The following is a 22351-nucleotide window of genomic DNA, read 5'->3' on the forward strand; positions in this document are numbered from 1 at the left end:
ACTTTCTCGCCTATCCACTTCTTCTCTTCTTCTATCCACTGTTTCTATAACACTCCACATGGTGTACCGTAAACCACATCAGCAATTGTACATGCCACCATGCAAACCTTCAAACAACATCAAACTATTTTGTGAAATTAAGCAAAACTTTAAAACATCCTCACTTTCTTTATTTATATTCGATTTTGATGATATCGTCAGTTTTATGCTCATTTTATTTTCTCTTTTTATTCAAATACCGTAATTTTTATGTTGGGGTGGACTTGCCCTTTAAAGGGCCCCATTTACACAAAGCTTTTAATAGACAAAATGTATATTATTACATGCAATGAATGACAGGGAGAGTGTATACATATACCAGTGCCCCAAAAGATCTAAAATGATTTTAAAAATACAAAACAAATACAAAAACAAACAAAATACACAAAATATATGACACCCAAAATTGCATCCCATTTCAGAACATTAAAAAATAAACATGTCAATGAAGTGCATACTTCAGTGAGGAAAGTTGTTTGGTTGATATGAATTCTAAAAGGATATCAATAATTGCAGGAGAAAAATCATTTGATTGAGAGGCAAATAAAAAAGGGTCATACCTAATTGATCAATTTTTTGAATGGCTTCAAGTAATAAATATTGTCATAATCAGCACTCGAAGTCAACTTCTCTTATTTCTTGGGTTTGCACATTTCCGTTCCAAATTTTTCTGTCTTTGGATTCACAAGAATTACTATAAATTCTAAGCTTTGCAATTAATCATAAGATTGATTTCATAGATGTACATGTATCACATACCCAATTATTTTCAATTCTTGGAGGGCAAAATTTGATAAACATAATATCATATAATAAAATACATACAAGAGGGGATATGACACCATCAATATACTCATTGAACATTCATGAAGACATGTATAGAACTGTTTCACTGAAGTAAGTTATAATAACTTTGTCATTCCTTGTAGGAACTTGATCAAATTTTCAGTGTTTTGTTAATCTGATTTTTCTTTATCTGTTCACACCATATTATTTCAGCCCAGAGTATCCCTTTATATTAAAAGCAAAGATGTTCTTGTATCATCCGTACCACTCCTGTATGGCTATGGCCATCTTCCTTAGTTTATTTGAAAGATTTTCACCTTCATATTGTTCAAAAAGTTTAAAATAAAGTTGAAAAATTAAATAAATAATTTGTAGGATCCTAACGCGAAGAATGAGTCAGTGCATAGGCTTCATGTAATACCTAACATTCCTCCTTAAGATGGCAAAGACAAACATATGCCCATAGAAAAATACATGATGCACCATGAGGCTTCTACACTGATAAATAAAACACAATATACAAGAGTTTCTTTGACATCATTTTCTCCAGATTTGCATGGACCAAGATTGCTCAGTTTGCACTTCTAATGCTTGAGATAACCCCATAATCCAAATCTGAGATTACCCAGTTTGCTCATCTAATGCTTGAGTGAACCCCATAATCAATATCTGAGATTGCTCAGTTTGCTCATCTAATGCTTGAGTGAACCCCATAATTAATATCTGAGATTGCTCAGTTTGCTCATCTAATGCTTGAGTGAACCCCATAATTAATATCTGAGATTGCTCAGTTTGCTCAACTAATGCTTGAGTGAACCCCATAATTAATATCTGTGATTGCTCAGTTTGCTCATCTAATGCTTGAGTGAACCCCATAATTAATATCTGAGATTGCTCAGTTTGCTCAACTAATGCTTGAGTGAACCCCATAATCAATATCTGAGATTGCTCAGTTTGCTCATCTAATGCTTGAGTGAACCCCATAATCAATATCTGAGATTGCTCAGTTTGCTCATCTAATGCTTGAGTGAACCCCATAATTAATATCTGAGATTGCTCAGTTTGCTCATCTAATGCTTGAGTGAACACATAATCAATATCTGAGATTTCCCAGTTTGCTCAACTAATGCTTGAGTGAACCCATAATCAATATCTGAGATTGCTCAGTTTGCTCATCTAATGCTTGAGTGAACCCCATAATAAATATCTGTGATTGCTCAGTTTGCTCATCTAATGCTTGAGTGAACCCCATAATTAATATCTGAGATTGCTCAGTTTGCTCATCTAATGCTTGAGTGAACCCCATAATCAATATCTGAGATTGCTCAGTTTGCTCATCTAATGCTTGAGTGAACCCCATAATTAATATCTGAGATTGCTCAGTTTGCTCATCTAATGCTTGAGTGAACCCCATAATTAATATCTGAGATTGCTCAGTTTGCTCATCTCATGCTTGAGTGAACCCCATAATAAATATCTGTGATTGCTCAGTTTGCTCATCTAATGCTTGAGTGAACCCCATAATTAATATCTGAGATTGCTCAGTTTGCTCATCTAATGCTTGAGTAAACCCCATAATTAATATCTGAGATTGCTCAGTTTGCTCATCTAATGCTTGAGTGAACCCCATAATTAATATCTGAGATTACCCAGTTTGCTCAACTAATGCTTGAGTGAACCCCATAATAAATATCTGAGATTGCTCAGTTTGCTCATCTAATGCTTGAGTGAACCCCATAATTAATATCTGAGATTGCTCAGTTTGCTCATCTCATGCTTGAGTGAACCCCATAATAAATATCTGTGATTGCTCAGTTTGCTCATCTAATGCTTGAGTGAACCCCATAATTAATATCTGAGATTGCTCAGTTTGCTCATCTAATGCTTGAGTGAACCCCATAATAAATATCTGTGATTGCTCAGTTTGCTCATCTAATGCTTGAGTGAACCCCATAATCAATATCTGAGATTGCTCAGTTTGCTCATCTCATGCTTGAGTGAACCCCATAATTAATATCTGAGATTGCTCAGTTTGCTCATCTAATGCTTGAGTGAACCCCATAATCAATATCTGAGATTGCTCAGTTTGCTCATCTCATGCTTGAGTGAACCCCATAATCAATATCTGAGATTGCTCAGTTTGCTCATCTAATGCTTGAGTGAACCCCATAATCAATATCTGAGATTGCTCAGTTTGCTCATCTCATGCTTGAGTGAACCCCATAATTAATATCTGAGATTGCTCAGTTTGCTCATCTAATGCTTGAGTGAACCCCATAATCAATATCTGAGATTGCTCAGTTTGCTCATCTCATGCTTGAGTGAACCCCATAATCAATATCTGAGATTGCTCAGTTTGCTCATTTAATGCTTGAGTAAACCCCATAATTAATATCTGAGATTGCTCAGTTTGCTCATCTAATGCTTGAGTGAACCCCATAATCAATATCTGAGATTGCTCAGTTTACTCATCTAATGCTTGAGTGAACCCCATAATTAATATCTGAGATTGCTCAGTTTGCTCATCTAATGCTTGAGTGAACCCCATAATTAATATCTGAGATTGCTCAGTTTGCTCATCTAATGCTTGAGTGAACCCCATAATTAATATCTGAGATTGCTCAGTTTGCTCATCTAATGCTTGAGTGAACCCCATAATTAATATCTGTGATTGCTCAGTTTGCTCATCAAATGCTTGATTGAACCCCATAATCCTTATATTGTTGTCACCTTATTCTTAATAATAATAATAATAACGCAGTTCTTGTATAGCGCATTTCACATTATGTCATAACGTCACTATGCGCTTCCAAAGGACTTGGATATTATTACCCTGGCTTTAGCCCCGCAGACTTTTACAGCGCAGTGGCATTTCAATCCAAGGAATAAATTCCTGACAGGTTCCCATTCATCTCACCTGGGTAGAGTGCAGCACAATGTGGATGAATTTCTTGCTGAAGGAAATTACGCCATGGCTGGGATTCGAACCCACGACCCTCTGTTTCAAAGTCAGAAGACTAATCCACTGGATATATCTTACTGAATTTCTTCTGCATTCAATCAAGGACTTATGTGGTTTATTGTTGCTCACACTATACATCAATCTTAGGTTAAGGATCTGCTTTTCAAACTTAATGTAATAAAAATTTGAAATTTCACTTTGGGGCTGGGGGTCATGTATGACTATCCCAGGAAACCATGGAACTGGTATGATATGATTAGATGAGAGTATGTCATGTAACTTACAGTGAATACAGTAGCAGCAATAGAGAAACCAAGAAAAGCCTTCACATTTCGCACATCTGCATCAAGCTGCATTGCAGGCTCTACTGCATCCAAAGCTTTCTTCTTCATTACATAAGTCCACCACAGAACAGCAGTACCAGCTATGGAAACAGTGAAATAAACAAATTCAAAAGGATAATATGAAAGTCAATGATATTCAAAATGATAATCAAGGATGCCAGTTAGTCATATTCACTGGGACAAAAAACAAGTGGAATGCCTCTGGCCGTCTCACCTGCATCACGCAGGTCAATATAGCAGCAGTGCTGACTTTGAATACTACTCTAACTCGCACAAGATGTTCAGTGATACATGGTTACTCTTATGTCCACTTTTTATGAACTAGACCAATAAATGATGGTTATTCAACAGATACACCCAATTCGGCCGAAGTTCATTGACCTTTGACCTTGGTCATGTGACCTGAAACGCACACAGGATGTTCAGTGATACTTGATTACTCTAATGTCCAAGTTTAACGAACTAGACCAATAAACTTTCAAAGTTATGATGGTAATTCAACAGATACCCCTGATTCGGCCAAAGTTCATTGACCCTAAATGACCTTTGACCTTAATCATGAGACCTGAAACTTGCACAAAATTTTCAGTGATGCTTGATTACTATTATGTCTAAGTTTCATGAATCAGATCCATAAACTTTCAAAGTAATGATGGGAATTCAACAGATATCCCCAATTCGGCCAAAGTTCATTGACCCTAAATGACCTTTGACCTTGGTCATGTGACGTGAAACTCAGGCAGGATGTTCAGTGATACTTGATTAACCTTATATCCAAGTTTCATGAACTAGGTCCATATATTTTCTAAGTTATGATGACATTTTAAAAACTTAACCTCAGGTTAAGATTTCGATGTTGAATCCTCCAACATGGTCTAAGTTCATTGACCCTAAATGACCTTTGACCTTGGTCATGTGACATGAAACTCTATTAGGATATTCAGTAATACTTGATTAACCTTATGGCCAAGTTTTATTAACTAGGTCCATATATTTTCTAAGTTATGATGTCATTTCAAAAACTTAACCTCAGGTTAAGATTTGATGTTGACGCCGCCGCCGCCGCCGTCGGAAAAGCGGCGCCTATAGTCTCACTTTGCTTCGCAGGTGAGACAATAAAATTAGAGCATTAATGCCCCATTTGAGCTGTACAATATAAAACCTGAAAAAGCCCAAAATGGGAAGGACATGGCCTTGCTGGAATGACATCTCTGAATATTCTTATTGATCATGGCTGGCCATTATTTAATAAGGAGGTGCCAGCTTTGCACCTCTGTTGTCTTTTATTGTGTGCCCTTTCCGAACTAGACAAATCTATTTCATATTATTCAAACTTATTGATTCATCGTCTCTTTAACCCTGACCGCTTGACCCTTTTTAAATTTTATTTGTTATGTTTGTTATGTAATGTACTTTGTATGGATAATTTTTCTCATGTATAATGTCTTTAAAGTCTACTAGTGTACGTCACGGTACACTCATCACAAGCTCTGCTTACCTCCAAAGTATTGTTCAAATTTTTGAAAATGTATCAATGCTTTTATTTTTGGAAATAAATGCTGAATTTTTTTTAATTGAACATTCAAAAAATTTTGTCACTTCTCTTTTTTCATGTATTTTTCACCGTGCCAAGTGGTGACTTTTTTCTTTCAAGTCTTGTGCATCTCTTGAGACCAAATTTGTGACACCGAAGTACAGGGTTCCAATATTATGCAAAATTTTGTTAGCGCATGATAGACCCAAAATTGCTCAAAAAGGCTTAAGCATTAGTGTCGCTAGGGCGAGCACATAACACGCCCGTCTGTTACATGGAAAATGGAGTTATTGGTCAAGGAAGAAAAGTGAAAGGGGGCGACTTGACCTTTGACCTGAAAATCTATAGGCTTCCTGGGATCCATGCTAGTATCATCCACACCAAATAATAAGGCCCTACATGTAGGTTAAGTTAAACTGAAGTTATTGCATTTACAAGGACTGAAGAAGGGTAAGATGAAAACACGTCACTGTGACCTTTTTACCTCAAAATCAATAGGCTTCCTGGGATCCATGCTACAAATGTAGTATCATACACACCAAATTATATGAGCTTAGATTAAGTAAAACTGAAGTTATCACGTTCACAAAGACTGCAGAAGGGTAAGATTAATGCATGTCACTGTGACCTTGACCTTTTCACCTCAAAATCAATAGGCTTCCTGGGAGCCATGCTAGTATCATACACACCAAATTTATTAAGCTTAGTATATAAAGCTAAACTGAATTTATCGCGTTTACAAGGAAAAGTTAACGGACAGACAGAAGAACGGACAGTGAGCGTGATACCATAATACGTTACGTAGGATGGGCATGTAAAAAGTGGTTTAATCTCATCAATTACTGAAAATAAAACGAAAATTTATGAGTTCGGTCTTGAATGATCGTTGCCAGGTGCTTTTACAACACTAAAATACGAAGTACAGTCCAATGTAATCATTTTGTGTTGGAAATGTGTTTGAAGTCACTAAGCATCATTCTTTCAGGACCAAGAATGGACTGATAATTAATTTAGAGGAATTAATTGACCAGATTGAACCACTTTAAAAAAATATAGACTTTGGAAAACATTTCATATTTTGGGGAATATGAATTTTACCAGTATAATAGCGGTTGAGTTGTGTTTGTTATGACATTGTAATCGATCACAATCTCCGATCGAGGTAGCTGTGTTTGTTATGACATTGTAATCGATCACACTCTCTGATCGGGGTAGCTGTGTTTGTTATGACATTGTAATCGTCTCGATCACAATCTCCGATCGGGGAAGCTGTGTTTGTTATGACATTGTAATCGATCACACTCTCCGATCGGGGTAGCTGTGTTTGTGATGACATTGTAATCGATCACACTCTCTGATCGGGGTAGCTGTGTTTGTTTTGACATTGTAATCATCTCGATCACAATCTCCGATCGGGGTAGCTGTGTTTGCTATGACATTGTAATCAATCACACTCTCCGATCGGGGTAGCTGTGTTTGTTATGACATTGTAATCGATCACACTCTCCGATCGGGGTAGCTGTGTTTGCTATGACATTGTAATCGATCACACTCTCTGATCGGGGTAGTTGTGTTTATTATGACATTGTAATCGTCTCGATCACACTCTCCGATCGGGGTAGCTGTGTTTGCTATGACATTGTAATCGATCACACTCTCTGATCGGGGTAGCTGTGTTTGTTATGACATTGTAATCGTCTCGATCACACTCTCCGATCGGGGTAGCTGTGTTTGTTATGACATTGTAATCGATCAAAGTCTCTGATTGCGGTAGCTGTGTTTATTATGACATTGTAATCGTCTCGATCACACTCTCCGATCGGGGTAGCTGTGTTTGTTATGACATTGTAATCGATCAAAGTCTCTGATTGCGGTAGCTGTGTTTATTATGACATTGTAATCGTCTCGATCACACTCTCTGATCGGGGTAGCTGTGTTTGTTATGACATTGTAATCGTCTCGATCACACTCTCTGATCGGGGTAGCTGTGTTTGTTATGACATCGTAATCGATCACACTCTCCGATCGGGGTAGCTGTGTTTGTTATGACATTGTAATAGATCACACTCTCCGATCGGGGTAGCTGTGTTTGTTATGACATTGTAATCGATCACACTCTCCGATCGGGGTAGCTGTGTTTGCTATGACATTGTAATCGATCACACACTCTGATCGGGGTAGCTGTGTTTATTATGACATTGTAATCGTCTCGATCACACTCTCCGATCGGGGTAGCTGTGTTTGTTATGACATTGTAATCGATCACACTCTCCGATCGGGGTAGCTGTGTTTGCCATGACATTGTAATCGATCACACTCTCCGATCGGGGTAGCTGTGTTTGTTATGACATTGTAATCGATCACACTCTCCGATCGGGGTAGCTGTGTTTGTTATGACATTGTAATCGATCACACTCTCCGATCGGGGTAGCTGTGTTTGCTATGACATTGTAATCGATCACACTCTCTGATCGGGGTAGCTGTGTTTATTATGACATTGTAATCGTCTCGATCACACTCTATGATCGGGGTAGCTGTGTTTGTTATGACATTGTAATCGATCACACTCTCCGATCGGGGTAGCTGTGTTTGTTATGACATTGTAATCGATCACACTCTCCGATCGGGGTAGCTGTGTTTGCCATGACATTGTAATCGATCACACTCTCCGATCGGGGTAGCTGTGTTTGTTATGACATTGTAATCGATCACACTCTCCGATCGGGGTAGCTGTGTTTGTTATGACATTGTAATCGATCACACTCTCCGATCGGGGTAGCTGTGTTTGCTATGACATTGTAATCGATCACACTCTCTGATCGGGGTAGCTGTGTTTATTATGACATTGTAATCGTCTCGATCACACTCTATGATCGGGGTAGCTGTGTTTGTTATGACATTGTAATCGATCACACTCTCCGATCGGGGTAGCTGTGTTTGTTATGACATTGTAATCGTCTCGATCACACTCTCTGATCGGGGTAGCTGTGTTTGTTATGACATCGTAATCGATCACACTCTCCGATCGGGGTAGCTGTGATTGTTATGACATCGTAATCGATCACAGTCTCTGATCGGGGTAGCTGTGTTTGTTATGACATTGTAATCGATCACAATGTACATGAAATAATCATCTAAAAAATATTCTGTTCTTTCTATCCTCATTCTCTCATTTTCTTTTTTATTCTTTGGTAATTTTATTTAATTTGAAATGATTATAGATAGGAATTTTACTATTTTTTAAAGAAAAAAAAAATAATGCAACAATTTTTAAGTCCATTCTTTTTAGTTTCAAGAATGTGTCAGAATGTGGTTCAGGGCTATTGATCTTTCTTTTTTCTGTGTTTTTGTAATTTATTAAGTCATACACTGCCAAACCCCAAACCAAACCAAAGTTCAGAAAGAGAATTCTGAAGTCTGAGAACCGAAGTCAAATAGCCAAATGATTTCTTCATGACTTGATTTCGGGAATTCCTTGCTTTACAATTTACCCAAGACCCAGTTCTCTAAATTCCAAAAGCTCTAGTACACTGCAGCACCTACATGTATATAAAAAACTAGCACATCGATGATGTGGAGCTCGTCCGGCATCTCACAACGAAATTTAACACAATTTTAATTTCAGCCCAGTTGACACTGTAGTGAATTATATTGGTGACATAAATTGAGGTTAAAGAATTGAAATTGATGAAGAAATGACATAGCATTTTTTGTGATCTATGAATAAATTTCATATAAATTAAGCATAAATAACTTTCTAGTCAAAATTTCTAAACTCTGTGTAGAACCTTGGTGAACCTAATGCAGCTCTCAGATGGAACAACTAGCACATCAATGATGTGGAGCTCATCCGGCATCTCACAACAAAATTTAACACAATTTTAATTTCAGCCGAGTTGACACTGTAGTGAATTATATTGGTGACATAAATTGAGGATATAGAATTGAAATTGATGAAGAAATGACATCGAAGCATTTTTTGTGATCTATGAATAAATTTCATATGAATTAAGTATTAATAATTATCTAGTCAAAGTTTCTTAACTCTGTGTAGAACCTTGGTGAACCTAATGTAGCTCTCAGATGGAACAAAAACAACCAAAGTCAATCAACAAATAAATAGGTAATTTTTGTGAGTTTTGAAAATATATGAATAAATTAGCATATTTAATGAGTTTCAAAATTCTATGTTGAAATTTTGTATCACCACCTCGAGCTATTATATACAGCAAACAAAATTAAAACTGATGAACAAATGAAGAAAAAACATTTCTTTGTCATTCTGTGTAGAAGTTTGGTGAACCTCATAAAGTTCTACAAAATGGAAGAAGATAAAAAGTAAAAATCGGTCAACAATTAAAGAAGAAAAAGCAGTTTATGTGAATTTTTAAAAATATGCATAAATTAATTTCGCATAAATTAGCATAAAAATTGTTCTAATCAAAATTTCAAGATTGTGAACCTCATGAAGCTCTTCCAGATGGAAGAAAAAAAATCAAAATCGGTCAACAATTAAAGAAGAAAAAGCAGTTTATGTGAATTTTTAAAAATATGCATAAATTAGCATAAAAATTGTTCTAATCAAAATTTCAAAATTCTGTGTAGAAGATTGGTGAACCTCATGAAGCTCTACAGGTTGCAGAAAAAAAAATTGTTCCACAAATAAAGAAAAAGAAGCATTCTATGTGAATTTTTCAAAACATGCATGAATTAATTTCGCATAAATTAACATAAAAATTGTTCTAGTCAAATTTTCAAAATTCTGTGTAGAAGATTGGTGAACCTCATGAAGCTCTACCAGACGGAAGAAAAAAAATCAAATTCGGTCAACAAATCAACAAGAAGAAGCATTTTATGTGAATTTTTCAAAATTTGCATAAATTAATTTCGCATAAATTAGCATAAAAATTGTTCTGGTCAAAATTTCAAAATTCTGTGTAGAAGTTTGGTGAACCTCATGAAGATCTTCCAGATGGAAGCAAAAAATTCAAAATCGGTCAACAAATAAAGAAGCATTTTTTGTGAATTTTGAAAAATGCGCATAAATTACCATATTTAATGAATTTCAAAATCTGTATAGAAGTTTTGAATCCCCCACCTAGTGCTATCATATAAAGCAAACAGAATTGAAATCAGACTTGAATTGGCGAAGAAGTAGCATTTTGAAATTGTGGACGGACGACAGATGACGGATGCCACGCCACAGCATAAGCTCATCTTGCCCTTCGGTCCCGATGAGCTAAAAAACATGTTCATATCACATCCATTCTGAAATCTCTACATTGGTTAAAGTATTCCAAGAAATTAATGGTTCTGCTAATTAACAAATACACTTCTGTCAGGTCCCTACAAGTACATTCATCCAAATATGGTTCCAAGTTGTTCCCAAATCTGTAAAGACATGGGGGGGTACGGGCTTCGTAAGATGCGTCTATTCAATGCTTCCTACTCTTTATTGTTCCTGAATCTATTATTATTATATTTGTACTATTCTAGTTCTTTCTTTCACTGTGCCTAGGGCACTCTGGTGAGTGGATTTAGCGCATTACAAATCCCTTCTATCATTATTATTGCTCAAGGGTTTTATTTTCCTTTAAACTTACCGATAGAACCGATGACAGAAACAAAGTAGATGATCCACACTATGACTTGAGCTACTAGATGGATTAAAACCACCATGATAAAGGACAGGACTGTTGAAATAACAAGAAAAAACAAGCACAACCAGATTAAAATGCAACCCCCTGTTTCATATTTGTAACAGAAAATCATTATGGAGGCACATGGGTAACTTTTAATAAAATAAATCTTTCATTTTGGGAACTCACTAGCAGATGGATTTTAATCTACATTTACTCCCAGTTGATTTTTATGCCTTTGTCATTGCTATATAAGGAATAAAAAAAAATTACTTCGAAATTTTCAAACAACTTCTGTGATCCCCTAAATCTAATATTATATCATCATGACTCTTATATGCAGAGATGAGCCATGCTTGAAGTTGATCTCTCAAACAGTTCTTTGATTATCCTAAGAACAAGATGTTTCAGTGTATACACATGTAATGACCTCTGTGACTTTTAAATTTGTGACCCCAAAATCTATTCAGAATACTGTCATTAACACTTTCATCAATGAGCAAATTTTGAAGTTAGTCTTGTGAAGAACAGTTCTTTAGTTCTCCCAAGAATGAGATGATAGTCATGAAATAAAACTAAGAAAGTTTTGTAAAGCACCAGCTGAGGCCAAAAAGTGTGATCATAGTGCTCACAAAAAAGACAAAATAAATGTACATCCAATTCTCAGAGTACATCGCTTGTGTCAAATTAAAGTTAAAAATATAATTCCATTGTTCTAACAAGGCAAACGCCAAGCGTTGTCTCGCCTGCATATTGCAGTCATGAAGTGACTGCATGTCAAAACTATAGGTCATGTCATTAGTGGAACAAACAGATAAGGTCATGCCATTAGTGGAACAAACAGATGCAAAAAGCATCTGAACATAGAGTACCAGTCAGATATCTTTAATACCTGTTTCGAAGCTAAAGAAATTTATTGTGTGTACAACACAGCATAGTGCCAGTCATGGAAAGTTCATTGACCTTTGACCTTAATCAAATTCAACTCACATTCGAACTTGACCTGCACCTTCAAGAGATGGACTTCTTGGCAATCCTACCTCGAAGATATAAAAAGTTATTATGTGTACAACACAGCACAGTGCCAGTCATGGAAAGTTCATTGACCTTTGACCTTAATCAAATTCAACTCACATTCGAATGTGACCTGCACCTTAAAAAGATGGACCTCTGTTATGAATTTGGCGATCTCACCTCAAAGCTATAGAAAGTTATTGGGTGAACAACACAGCACAGTGCCAGTCATGGAAAGTTCATTGACCTTTGACCTTATTCAAATTTGACTCATATTCGAACTTGAGCTGTGCCTTCAGGAGATGGACCTCTGGTATGAATTTGGTGATCCCAACTCGAAGATAAAGAAAGTTTTTGTGTGTACAACATAGCACAGTGCCAGTCATGGAAAGTTCATTGACCTTTGACCATATTCAAATTCGACTCATATTCGAACTTGACCTGTGCCTTCAGGAGATGGACCTCTGGTATGAATTTGGTGATCCCACATCGAAGCTATAGAAAGTTATTGGGTGTACAATACAATTGTGCCATACATGGAAAGTTCATTGACCTTTGAGCTTATTCAAATTAGACTCAGATTCGAATTTGACCTGTGCCTTTAGTAGACTTGTTAACTGCAAAAAAAAGGGGTGAACGCTGCATTTTTGAGTACAAATGTCCCACTTGGTACAAATGTTTCTTGAGTCAAAAGAAAAAGATTCATCCAAAGAGACACGCTGTATCTATGCAAATAAGCAAGTAATTTGCATAAATTTGCATATTATGTCGATATAGTAAAAACAAGTAATTCAGAATATATATTTCACCAGAACTGCCCTAAAATTGGAAATAAAGACTTAGGGTAAGACAGGGAAGAAAATTGTCATGAAATAATTGGGATATCCTTGTTTATTATTACCTAATTTACATAAATTATGCAAATTATAATTTAAAACAATATTTTTTCAAGAATCCTGAACTGTTTTATATATAACAGCAATTGATACAAAATGTCAACATTCTACATGAAAATGTCGACATTCTACATGAAAGAGAATATACACTGTATTAGCGAAAACATTGATATGCTTCATGACAGTATTAGTGTCTTAATTTGCTTAGAAATATGTCAAAATGTATGACGTGATATTGCGCTAAAACGAGACCAAAACAACCTCTATGTCACAGTCACACTCACGAATCGAACAATAAAGCGATCAATGGTATGTCATTCAAGATAACATAATCTCAACACAATAGCTTCCATCAGCTTCTCGTATCGCTTTTGTTGGTGTGTCTGCCACACCGTAGTCTATGCTATATACGGGCAAAATACATTTCGGTATCGGTAAAACACTATTAATTTTGTTTTATATGTTTCTAATTTGTTTCTCTCGGAAAATTTACAGGAGACATTGCTTTTCAGGTTACTGCTTAAATGAAGCTCTGGCACATGAATCATGACGAATGTACCCCACCTCAATCCATATTTTGACTTTGTTAAAATATGTCTTTTGGAGACCCCGAAGTGGCAAAACTGCATTCCCCCGCGGCATTCCCGCTACATTACAAAACCAGTTTGACTTGCATTATCGACTTGGAAAAGACAGATGTATTAGACACCAGTTAACATGTTTCCTGAAGATAGTTTTTTTTATTTAAGCCTACGTCCACGGGAGCCCTCTGAATTTACTCCATCCCTTCTCTGTATTTCGACACTAAATAAAAAAAATATCGTGTTTAAAAGCCAAATTGCGTTTATGTATGATAAAGCAACTTTTATATCTATATTTCATATTTATCTATATTATTATTAATGTTATTAATATTATTGTTCTGCAGTTTGTATTAATGCTCCAGCACAGTAAATGCTATAACCCAACAGGAGCATGCCTAGGATACCTTTCCCTTTTGGTTTTATGTATTAAAAATAGTTTATTGTCTTTAGAACTCTTAAAAGATGAAATTTCTTTATTATCTTGGAATAGATTGAGGAGAAAATACTCTACAATTGACATGTAGAAGAGCTGTAATACATTGAAAACAAAGCCACACTCAAACCCCTTTATTGCTTCCACTCTATGTTAAATTTAAATATTTTCAGAGCCCATTTAGAAGAAAACACAGTAAAGCCTCTTTACTTTCTCCTCTTGAAAAAAAACATAGAAGGCATTGTTTTATATCGCATAAAATAAGTTCATGTACATGTACATGACGGTGGCCTGTCGAAGTTGCCCAACCGTTTATTTTAGTTTGACAATATATATTTAGAATATCGTCTAACTGAAGCCCTCATCTGGAAAAGGGCACTTATTAAAGGCAGCATCTACATTATATAGAGGAGGCCCTGTTTCTTGGAAGCGGGGTCTGAAGCACCCGCAATATTTTCTGGAAGAGGGGGGGTGTGCTGCGTGTATTACCGTAAGTAACGGTGTATTAACCGCACCTTTTTCTCGGCGGGGTAGAAGCAAAAGTTGGGGGTGCGGTTTATACACGGTGACGGGTCTGAGCCAGCCCGCCGTAACCCCTCCCGTACATGTATGATGTCTGCCAGTTCACAACACATCGAGTGGCCCGGCGTAGCCGCCCAGGCAATGTCATTTAGAGGGGTATGAGCCGCGGGTAATGGGAAGCGATTGTTGCAATATTCATTAAATGTTGTCCATAACAAACGCACCCACCTTCATGACACTAATTTTGACTTTATTCTCGATTCAAAGTAGTGAAGTTCCCTGGCTAATTTAAAAGAGACGCCAAGCATACTCGGTAATATTTTGTCACCGCTGAGCGAGAGTTGAGTGAGCTTAGAGATTGCGTTGTAATGTGGTTGTAGTGCGACTTAAGCTGGCGCTATTCAAAGTCCCGTTTCGCGCCAGCTTGTTTTTTTTTCCTTCCTGTTTGCTTTTCATAAGATACCATGTAAACCACGCACGAGAGAGACGGCATGAAGCCGTAAAAAACAACTGTAAAAAATGCAAATTTCTTTGTTTCTTGAACCTTCCTATAATCCTGTATCCAAAATTCATGCTAAGACATCAAATTTCTGAAAGTTATTGTGAGATTGTGATGCAAGAAATGTGAATGTTTCTTCCTCCTACGCTGGGAAAGACACAGATCATAATTTGATAAGATGTACTGGCATGACTTGTACTGTATCGTAGTTTGCAATGTCATGGCAGTGCTGTGTGTGTACTTACTGTGAGGTGAGCGAGTGTGTAAGTTGCCAATATTGTCGGGACCGTTCTTTCTTTCTAACATTTGTAGATGAATTGATCAAGAACAGCATATTTCTGCATACCGGTAATCTCTTTGGATACTTTGGAAATCTGAAAAACTTAGATTTTGTTTCTTCGTACCTCAAATATGCATGTAAATGTGAGATTTTTTTTTTTTTTTTTTTTTTTAGTCCAAAGTTGGGGGTGCGGTTAATACACGGGTGCGGTTAATACACCGTTACTTACGGTATTCTCTATATATAGCACCCCCTAGTGTTTATTTGATTGTAAAATTTCTTGATGTAAATTTGAAAATCAAAAAGGTTCACTGTAAAATTTTGGTCCCAATATATTAAACAAGCTTCAGCCCCCTCTTCCCAGTACCAAGGCCTCCTCTATATAATGTAGATGCTGCCTTTAATAAGTACCCTTTTCCAGATGAAGGCTTCATTTAGACGATATTCTAAATATATATTGTCAAAACAAAATAAACGGTTTCAGGCCACTGTCACTTACACGAACTTATTTTATGAGGTATAAAACAATGCCTTCTATAATTGTTTGGTTTTTTTTCAAGAGGAGAACGCAAAGAGGCTTTACTGTGTGTAATAGGAATGGCTCTCAAAATATTTAAATTTACCATAGAGTGGAATCAATAAATGGCCGTGTGGCTGTTCTTCATTTACCACAGCTCCTCTACATGTCAGTTGAAGAGTATTTTCTCCTCAATCTATTCCAAGTTATTAATAAAAATAAAGTAATCTTTTTAAGAGTTCTAAAGACAATAAACTATTTTTACCAAAAAAGGAAAGGGTATCCTAGGCAGGGTGACCAGACGTCTCGTATTTTGCTGCTTTATCCCGGCGTCCTGACAAACCCTTCCCAGAAGCCCATTTGTCCCGTATTTCAGAATATTGAACAAAATGTAGTTCATACATTTAAAAGTGACAAATTTTCATCAAATAACCAACAGATGACGAAGCAGAGACAACAATAAATTCAATAACTAAACGATTGTAAATCTTTGCAAGTTCTGCGGTGATTTTCTTGCTAACCCAATACATTGCAAACGAGCTGGCCTCCTGCCTGTGTGTGACAGGTACTATAGGCAATTAGGATCGGAGTAGATTCTCAATGGTGCAAACAATGACATGATAACCAATTTTTCCACCAAAATAATCACAAAATCGGAGGAAAATTTGTACAATTATATTTCTTAGTTTACTGATTTGGAGATGTAATCGGAGGATTAACTAGATCTAGTTGTTTCAGCTTTTGTTTTGAGTCTTAATGTGTATGATGCAGCTATATTTCATCTAATCTTTAAGTTGCCAAGGTCTCACTTTGAAATTTTAGTAATTTCTAAAACATTTTTTTTTAATTCATTAAAAAAAAACACCGTATATCATGATTTTTGTTAGATGATTGGATTGTTTTTGTTTGCTTGAAGTTTGAACTTTTTCCTCTTTCGTTTCTATCCTTCCTGCTTGCTCTGTTTTGTCCCATCTATCTTTATTTCCTATCTTTGTTCATTTTTCTTTCCTTCTTTCTCTTACTTGCCTTCTTTATTAAAGTTCTTTTTTATTTATTTCCTTCATTCCTTTTTCCTTAAACTTTTCTTTGCTTCCTTCTCCTTTCCTCTTCTTATCGTTCTTTCTCTCCCTCCATTATTATTTTTTTTCATTCTCTCCTCCCTTCATTCTTTCCACCTTTCTTTCATTCTTTATTTCATAATTTCGCTTATTCTTTGTTTCTGTTTCCCCCTCCCTTCCTGTTTTTCTTCTTTCTTTCAAAGAATAAAGGAAACATGACTTTCCTTCATTTTTTTCTTTCTTCCTTCTTTTTTCTTACTGATTTTCTCTCCTTTATTTTGTCTTTAATTTTAAATTTAAAGAATGACGGAAACCTTTTTTCTCTCTTTTATTCTTTCTTTCATCCTTCTTTTATTCTATTTTACCTTTTCCCCTTCATTTTCCTTTTCAGTTTTTTTCTTTCTTTCTTCTCAATTCATCTCTTTTCTTTCTCTCCTTCATTCTTTCGTTCACCCTCCCTTCTGATTCTTTATATTTTTTCACAAGTCTAACACTGTATATAGCATTCTTTATTGATTTTTTTGTCGATTGTCCCGTGTTTCATTTTCTGAAATCTGGTCACACTGATCCTAGGCATGCTCCTGCTGGGTTATAGCCTTAGCTGTGCTAGATCACTATTACAAACGGCAGAACAATAATAATAATAATAGTAATATTTATAATATCAATAATGATGAATGTAAATATAAAGATTGATATAAAAGTTGCTTTATTATACCAAAAAACGCAATTTGCCTTGCCGATGGCTTTAAAACACGATATTTTTTTATTTAAAGTCGAAATACGGAGAGGGGATGGGGTAAATTCGGAGGGCTCCAGTGGGCTTAAATAAACAAAAATTAAAAACTTTTTTTCAGGAATCATGTTGTCTGATGTCTCATACATCTGTGTTTTCCAAGTTGATAATACAAGTCAATCTGGTTTTGTAAAGTAGCAGGAATGCCGAGGAGATGCAGTTTTGCCACTTAGGGGTCTCAAAAAGATATATATTTTAACGAAGTTAATATATGGATTGAGGTGGGGTAAATTTGTCATGATTCATGTGCCAGAGCTTCATTAAAGCAGTAACCTGCAAAGCAATGTCTCCTGTAAATTTCCCGAGAGAAACAAATTAGAAACAAATACAACAAAATTAATAGTGTTTTAACGATGCCGAAATGCATTTTGCCCGTATATAGCGTAGACTACGGTGTGGCAGACACACCAACAAAAGCGATACGAGAAGCCGATGGAAGCTATTGTGTTGAGATTGTGTTATCTCGAATGACATACCATTGATCGCTTTATTGTCCGATACGTGAGTGTGACTGTGACATAGAGGTTGTTTTTGGTCTCGTTTTAGCGCAATATCACGTCATACATTTTGACATATTTGCCCTCTTTCTAAGCAAATTAAGACACTAATACTGTCATGAAGCATATCGATGTTTTCGCTAATATATTCTCTTTCATGTAGAATGTTGACATTGTGTATTAGTTGCTGTTCAGGATTCATGAAAAAATATTCTGTTTTAAATTATAATTTGCATAATTTATGTAAATTAGGTAAAAATAAACAAGGATATCCCAATAATTTCATGACAATTTTCTTCCCTGTCTTACCCTAAGTCTTTATTTCCAATTTTAGGGCAGTTCTGGTGAAATATATATTCTGAATTAGGGACCGCATCCATATTGTATTGGCAGCGTGCACCCCGCGAGCACACCCCCGCTGCGGTAATTAGTGAACAGGATGTATCTCTCCGCTAGACGCAGCTAGCGGCGGCGCGCTGCTCAGATTAAAGCAGATTAACAGGAATCATTAATCCTAGATTTTATCATTGCAGCTTCTCGCCGCTTCTCGCAGCTTGCACGCGGCCAACTTGCATCCGAATACTCGTACTCAAAATGATGTGCTTTCTAAACCCGTTGGTGAAATGTGCGCGACCGATGCGGCGATTTTCTTGTCTGCCCGACACGAAATGAAGGTATTAAAGTATGAAATATTGAGCTAAAAAGTGTCTTAGATTTTTAGCAAAATAATTCTTATACATTTCGAGGTGGAAAGATTCATATTGATATTAGTTTTATATTATTTCCGTTGCGTAATAATGATCTATTTCTTCCAACAAAGTACGATCATCACTTATTCTTAATCCGACCCCGACATGAAATAGGACATAGTAACTTAAGATCATCGCTTGCGTGTTTGTTTAGGTCCGTTCCGGCACGAAATGAAAGTATAAAAGAATGAAATATTGAGCTAAAAAGTGTCTTAAGAGGTTTTAAAAATATTTCTGGTACGTTTCAATGTGGAAAGATTTGTATTCATGTAACTAAACTTTACGAAATAATTATGTATTTCTTAGAACAATGTACGATAATCGCTCGTTCTTGAATTCGACCAGACAATCAATAATACAAGATATGGAATATTAATAGATAAATGGGTCGTAAATACTTTTAAATAGTTTAAAGGCGGAATGAATCTAATTACCATTCGTATAGTAATCTACGGTATTTTCCCAAATGTATGATTATCGCTTGCCTGTTTGTTTCCGCTCCGGCACGAAATGAAGGTATAAAAGAATGAAATATTGAGCTAAAAAGTGTTTTTAATGGTGTTAATAAAATATTTCTGGTACGTTTCAAGGTGGAAAGATTCGTGTTCATATAATTAAACTTGCGAAACAATTATGCATTTCTTTGAACGATGTCCGACGATCGCTTGTTCTTGAATTCGACCAGACATTTAATAAAACAAAATATATGGAATATAAATGGGTCGTAGATTATTCAAAATATAGGCCTACTTTTAAATAGTTTTAGGTTCGTTCCGGCACGAAATAAAAGTATAAAAGAATGAAATATTGAGCTAAAAGGTGTCTTAAGAGGTTTTAAAAATATTTCTGGTACGTTTCAATGTGGAAAGATTTGTATTCATGTATCTAAACTTTACGAAATAATTATGTATTTCTTTGAACAATGTACGATAATCGTCGCAATTCGAACAGATATGTAATAAAACAAAATGTATGAAATATGAATAGATTACACAGATCCTAGATTATTCGAAATATACTTTTAAAATGGTTTTAAGGCGGAAAGAATCTAATTACCTTTCGTAATAATCTACGATATTTTCCAACAATGTACGATTATCGCTTGTGTGTTTGTTTCCACTCTGGCACGAAATGAAGGTATAAAAGAATGAAATATTGAGCTAAAAAGTGTTTTTAATGGTGTTAAAAAATATTTCTGGTACGTTTCAAGGTGGAAAGATTCGTGTTCATATAATTAAACTTGCGAAACAATTATGCATTTCTTTGAACGATGTCCGACGATCGCTTGTTCTTGAATTCGACCAGACATTTAATAAAACAAAATATATGGAATATTAATAGATATGGGTCGTAGATTATTCGAAATATACTTTTAAATAGTTTTAACAAGGCGGAAAGAATCCAATTACCTTTCGTTGTAATCTACGGCATTTTCCAACAATGTACGATTATCGCTTGCGTGTTTGTTTCCGCTCTGGCACGAAATGAACCGAGAAATGAAGGTATAAAAAATGACATATTGGGCTAAAAAGTGTCTTAAAAGTTTTGAAAATATTTGTGGTACGTTTCTAGGTGGAAAGATTCGTGTTCATATAATAAAACTTGCGAAATAATTACGTATTTCTTTGAACAATGTACGATAATCGCTTGTTCTTGAATTCGACCAGAAAACAAAATATATGGAACATTGACAGATAACATGTGTCCTAGATTATTCGAAAATAGTTTTAAGGCGGAAATAAAATAACTTTTCTTTTCTTCGAACAATGTACGATTATCGCTTGTGTGTTTATTTCTGCTCCGACACGAAATAAAGGCATAAATGTACGAAATATTGAGCCAAAAACTGTCTAATAAATGATTTTATAAATACTTCTAGTACGTTTCAAGGTGGAAGAATTCATATATATCTAATAAACCCTGTTTAAAAATTAACTATTTCTTCCACCAATGCACGATAATCGCTTGTTCCTGTTTTAGAATGATATAATTCGCCTTGCCATTAATTTGATGGTTCAAATTACAAAATTTGTGATTTTATGCCATAATATTTGATGCAAAAGTATTCAAGTAATTTCATTTCATTTTACATAATCATTGGATTATTTTGTCGCAGCATGTGAGTGTAATGGTGCTTCTTCGCAATTCATTATGTTTCCATACTCGTGCAATGTATACACAATTAATCAATTTAGAAGCCCATTGTAACGAGTAGTCTGAAAAACGCTCAAGCGCAATGAAAAGAGCAGGATCTTTCGCAGAATAGTTATGTCCGCTCCGCCCATGACCCTTCAATGATATAATTAATCAATATAATCTACGTCGGATACTTTTTCTGAAAAGAACTTGCCGCGCATTATATTGTGAAAGCAAATGGCCGCTTTGATCTTTAATGACTTAAACATGCAGCACCATTGTTAGGTATTTAATCAGTTAATCTTAAAAGAGGATAAGAAAGAACCCCCGGGGGGGGGGCACTCAGTATATAACGCATAGTGGGTATGTGCCGCGGAGGGGACCCCCATTTTTACACTCAAATTTCCGTTCCAAGGCACAGCATTTTTGCCTTGTTGAGAAAAAGAACAAAGAAAGCCGCTCCAAGGCATAGCATTTTCTTCTTATCGAGAAAAAAGAAGAGAGAAATCCGCTCCAAAGCTTCGTATTTTTCGTTATGCCGCTCCGATCGCGTTGAATGAGCTGCAATTTTGGTGAAAAGCGGCCGCAGAGCTCCCCGGCGGAGGCCGCGCTAGCTGCATCATGCACGCATGACCGTTCCGTAGGGATGCATACGCGCTCACACGCTGGCGATCCGTTCCAAGGACCCCCGTTTTCACAAACATTTGTCGTTCCGAAGCCCGTTCCAAGGACCCTCCTTTTTACAATAAGCCCGCTCCAAGGCCCCCGTTTTTTGTCTCGCCCGCGGCACACCCCCACCACTTTTTTGGTCGAGTGCCCCCCCCCCCCCGGGGAAAGAACATCCTGTGGAGTCTACTTTTTTGCCCTCTTATAATATTTTAATGCTTTTAAAAATCATCCAACACTAGAATCTTTTGAAAAATTGTTCGGCGATTTCATGTAAACGGGGGGGGGGGGGGGGGGGGGGGGGGGCTGGGTGTCGAAAATTATTAGACCTATAAAATCCTGGGCACGTTGACATCAACAAAGTATGTATAGCCCTTTGGTATAATTATGTACATATATA

The 22351-nt window shown here is 36.2% G+C and overlaps 1 protein-coding gene across 7 annotated transcripts in view; it reads right to left on the bottom strand.

The window, feature by feature from the left end:
* The window catches only part of LOC121423904 (choline transporter-like protein 1), a 107675-nt gene that overhangs the window by 56390 nt on the left and 28934 nt on the right, over positions 1-22351 (bottom strand). For all 7 annotated transcript variants that reach the window (XM_041619440.1, XM_041619444.1, XM_041619443.1 and 4 more), the window contains exons 7-8: positions 11269-11358; positions 4072-4211 (exon numbers count right to left, since the gene is read on the bottom strand). In XM_041619440.1, the coding sequence (XP_041475374.1) occupies positions 4072-4211; positions 11269-11358 (230 nt within the window). The remainder of the gene's footprint in view (positions 1-4071; positions 4212-11268; positions 11359-22351) is intronic.

Source organism: Lytechinus variegatus, chromosome 11, assembly GCF_018143015.1.
Source record: "Lytechinus variegatus isolate NC3 chromosome 11, Lvar_3.0, whole genome shotgun sequence".
Taxonomy (NCBI): domain Eukaryota; kingdom Metazoa; phylum Echinodermata; class Echinoidea; order Temnopleuroida; family Toxopneustidae; genus Lytechinus; species Lytechinus variegatus.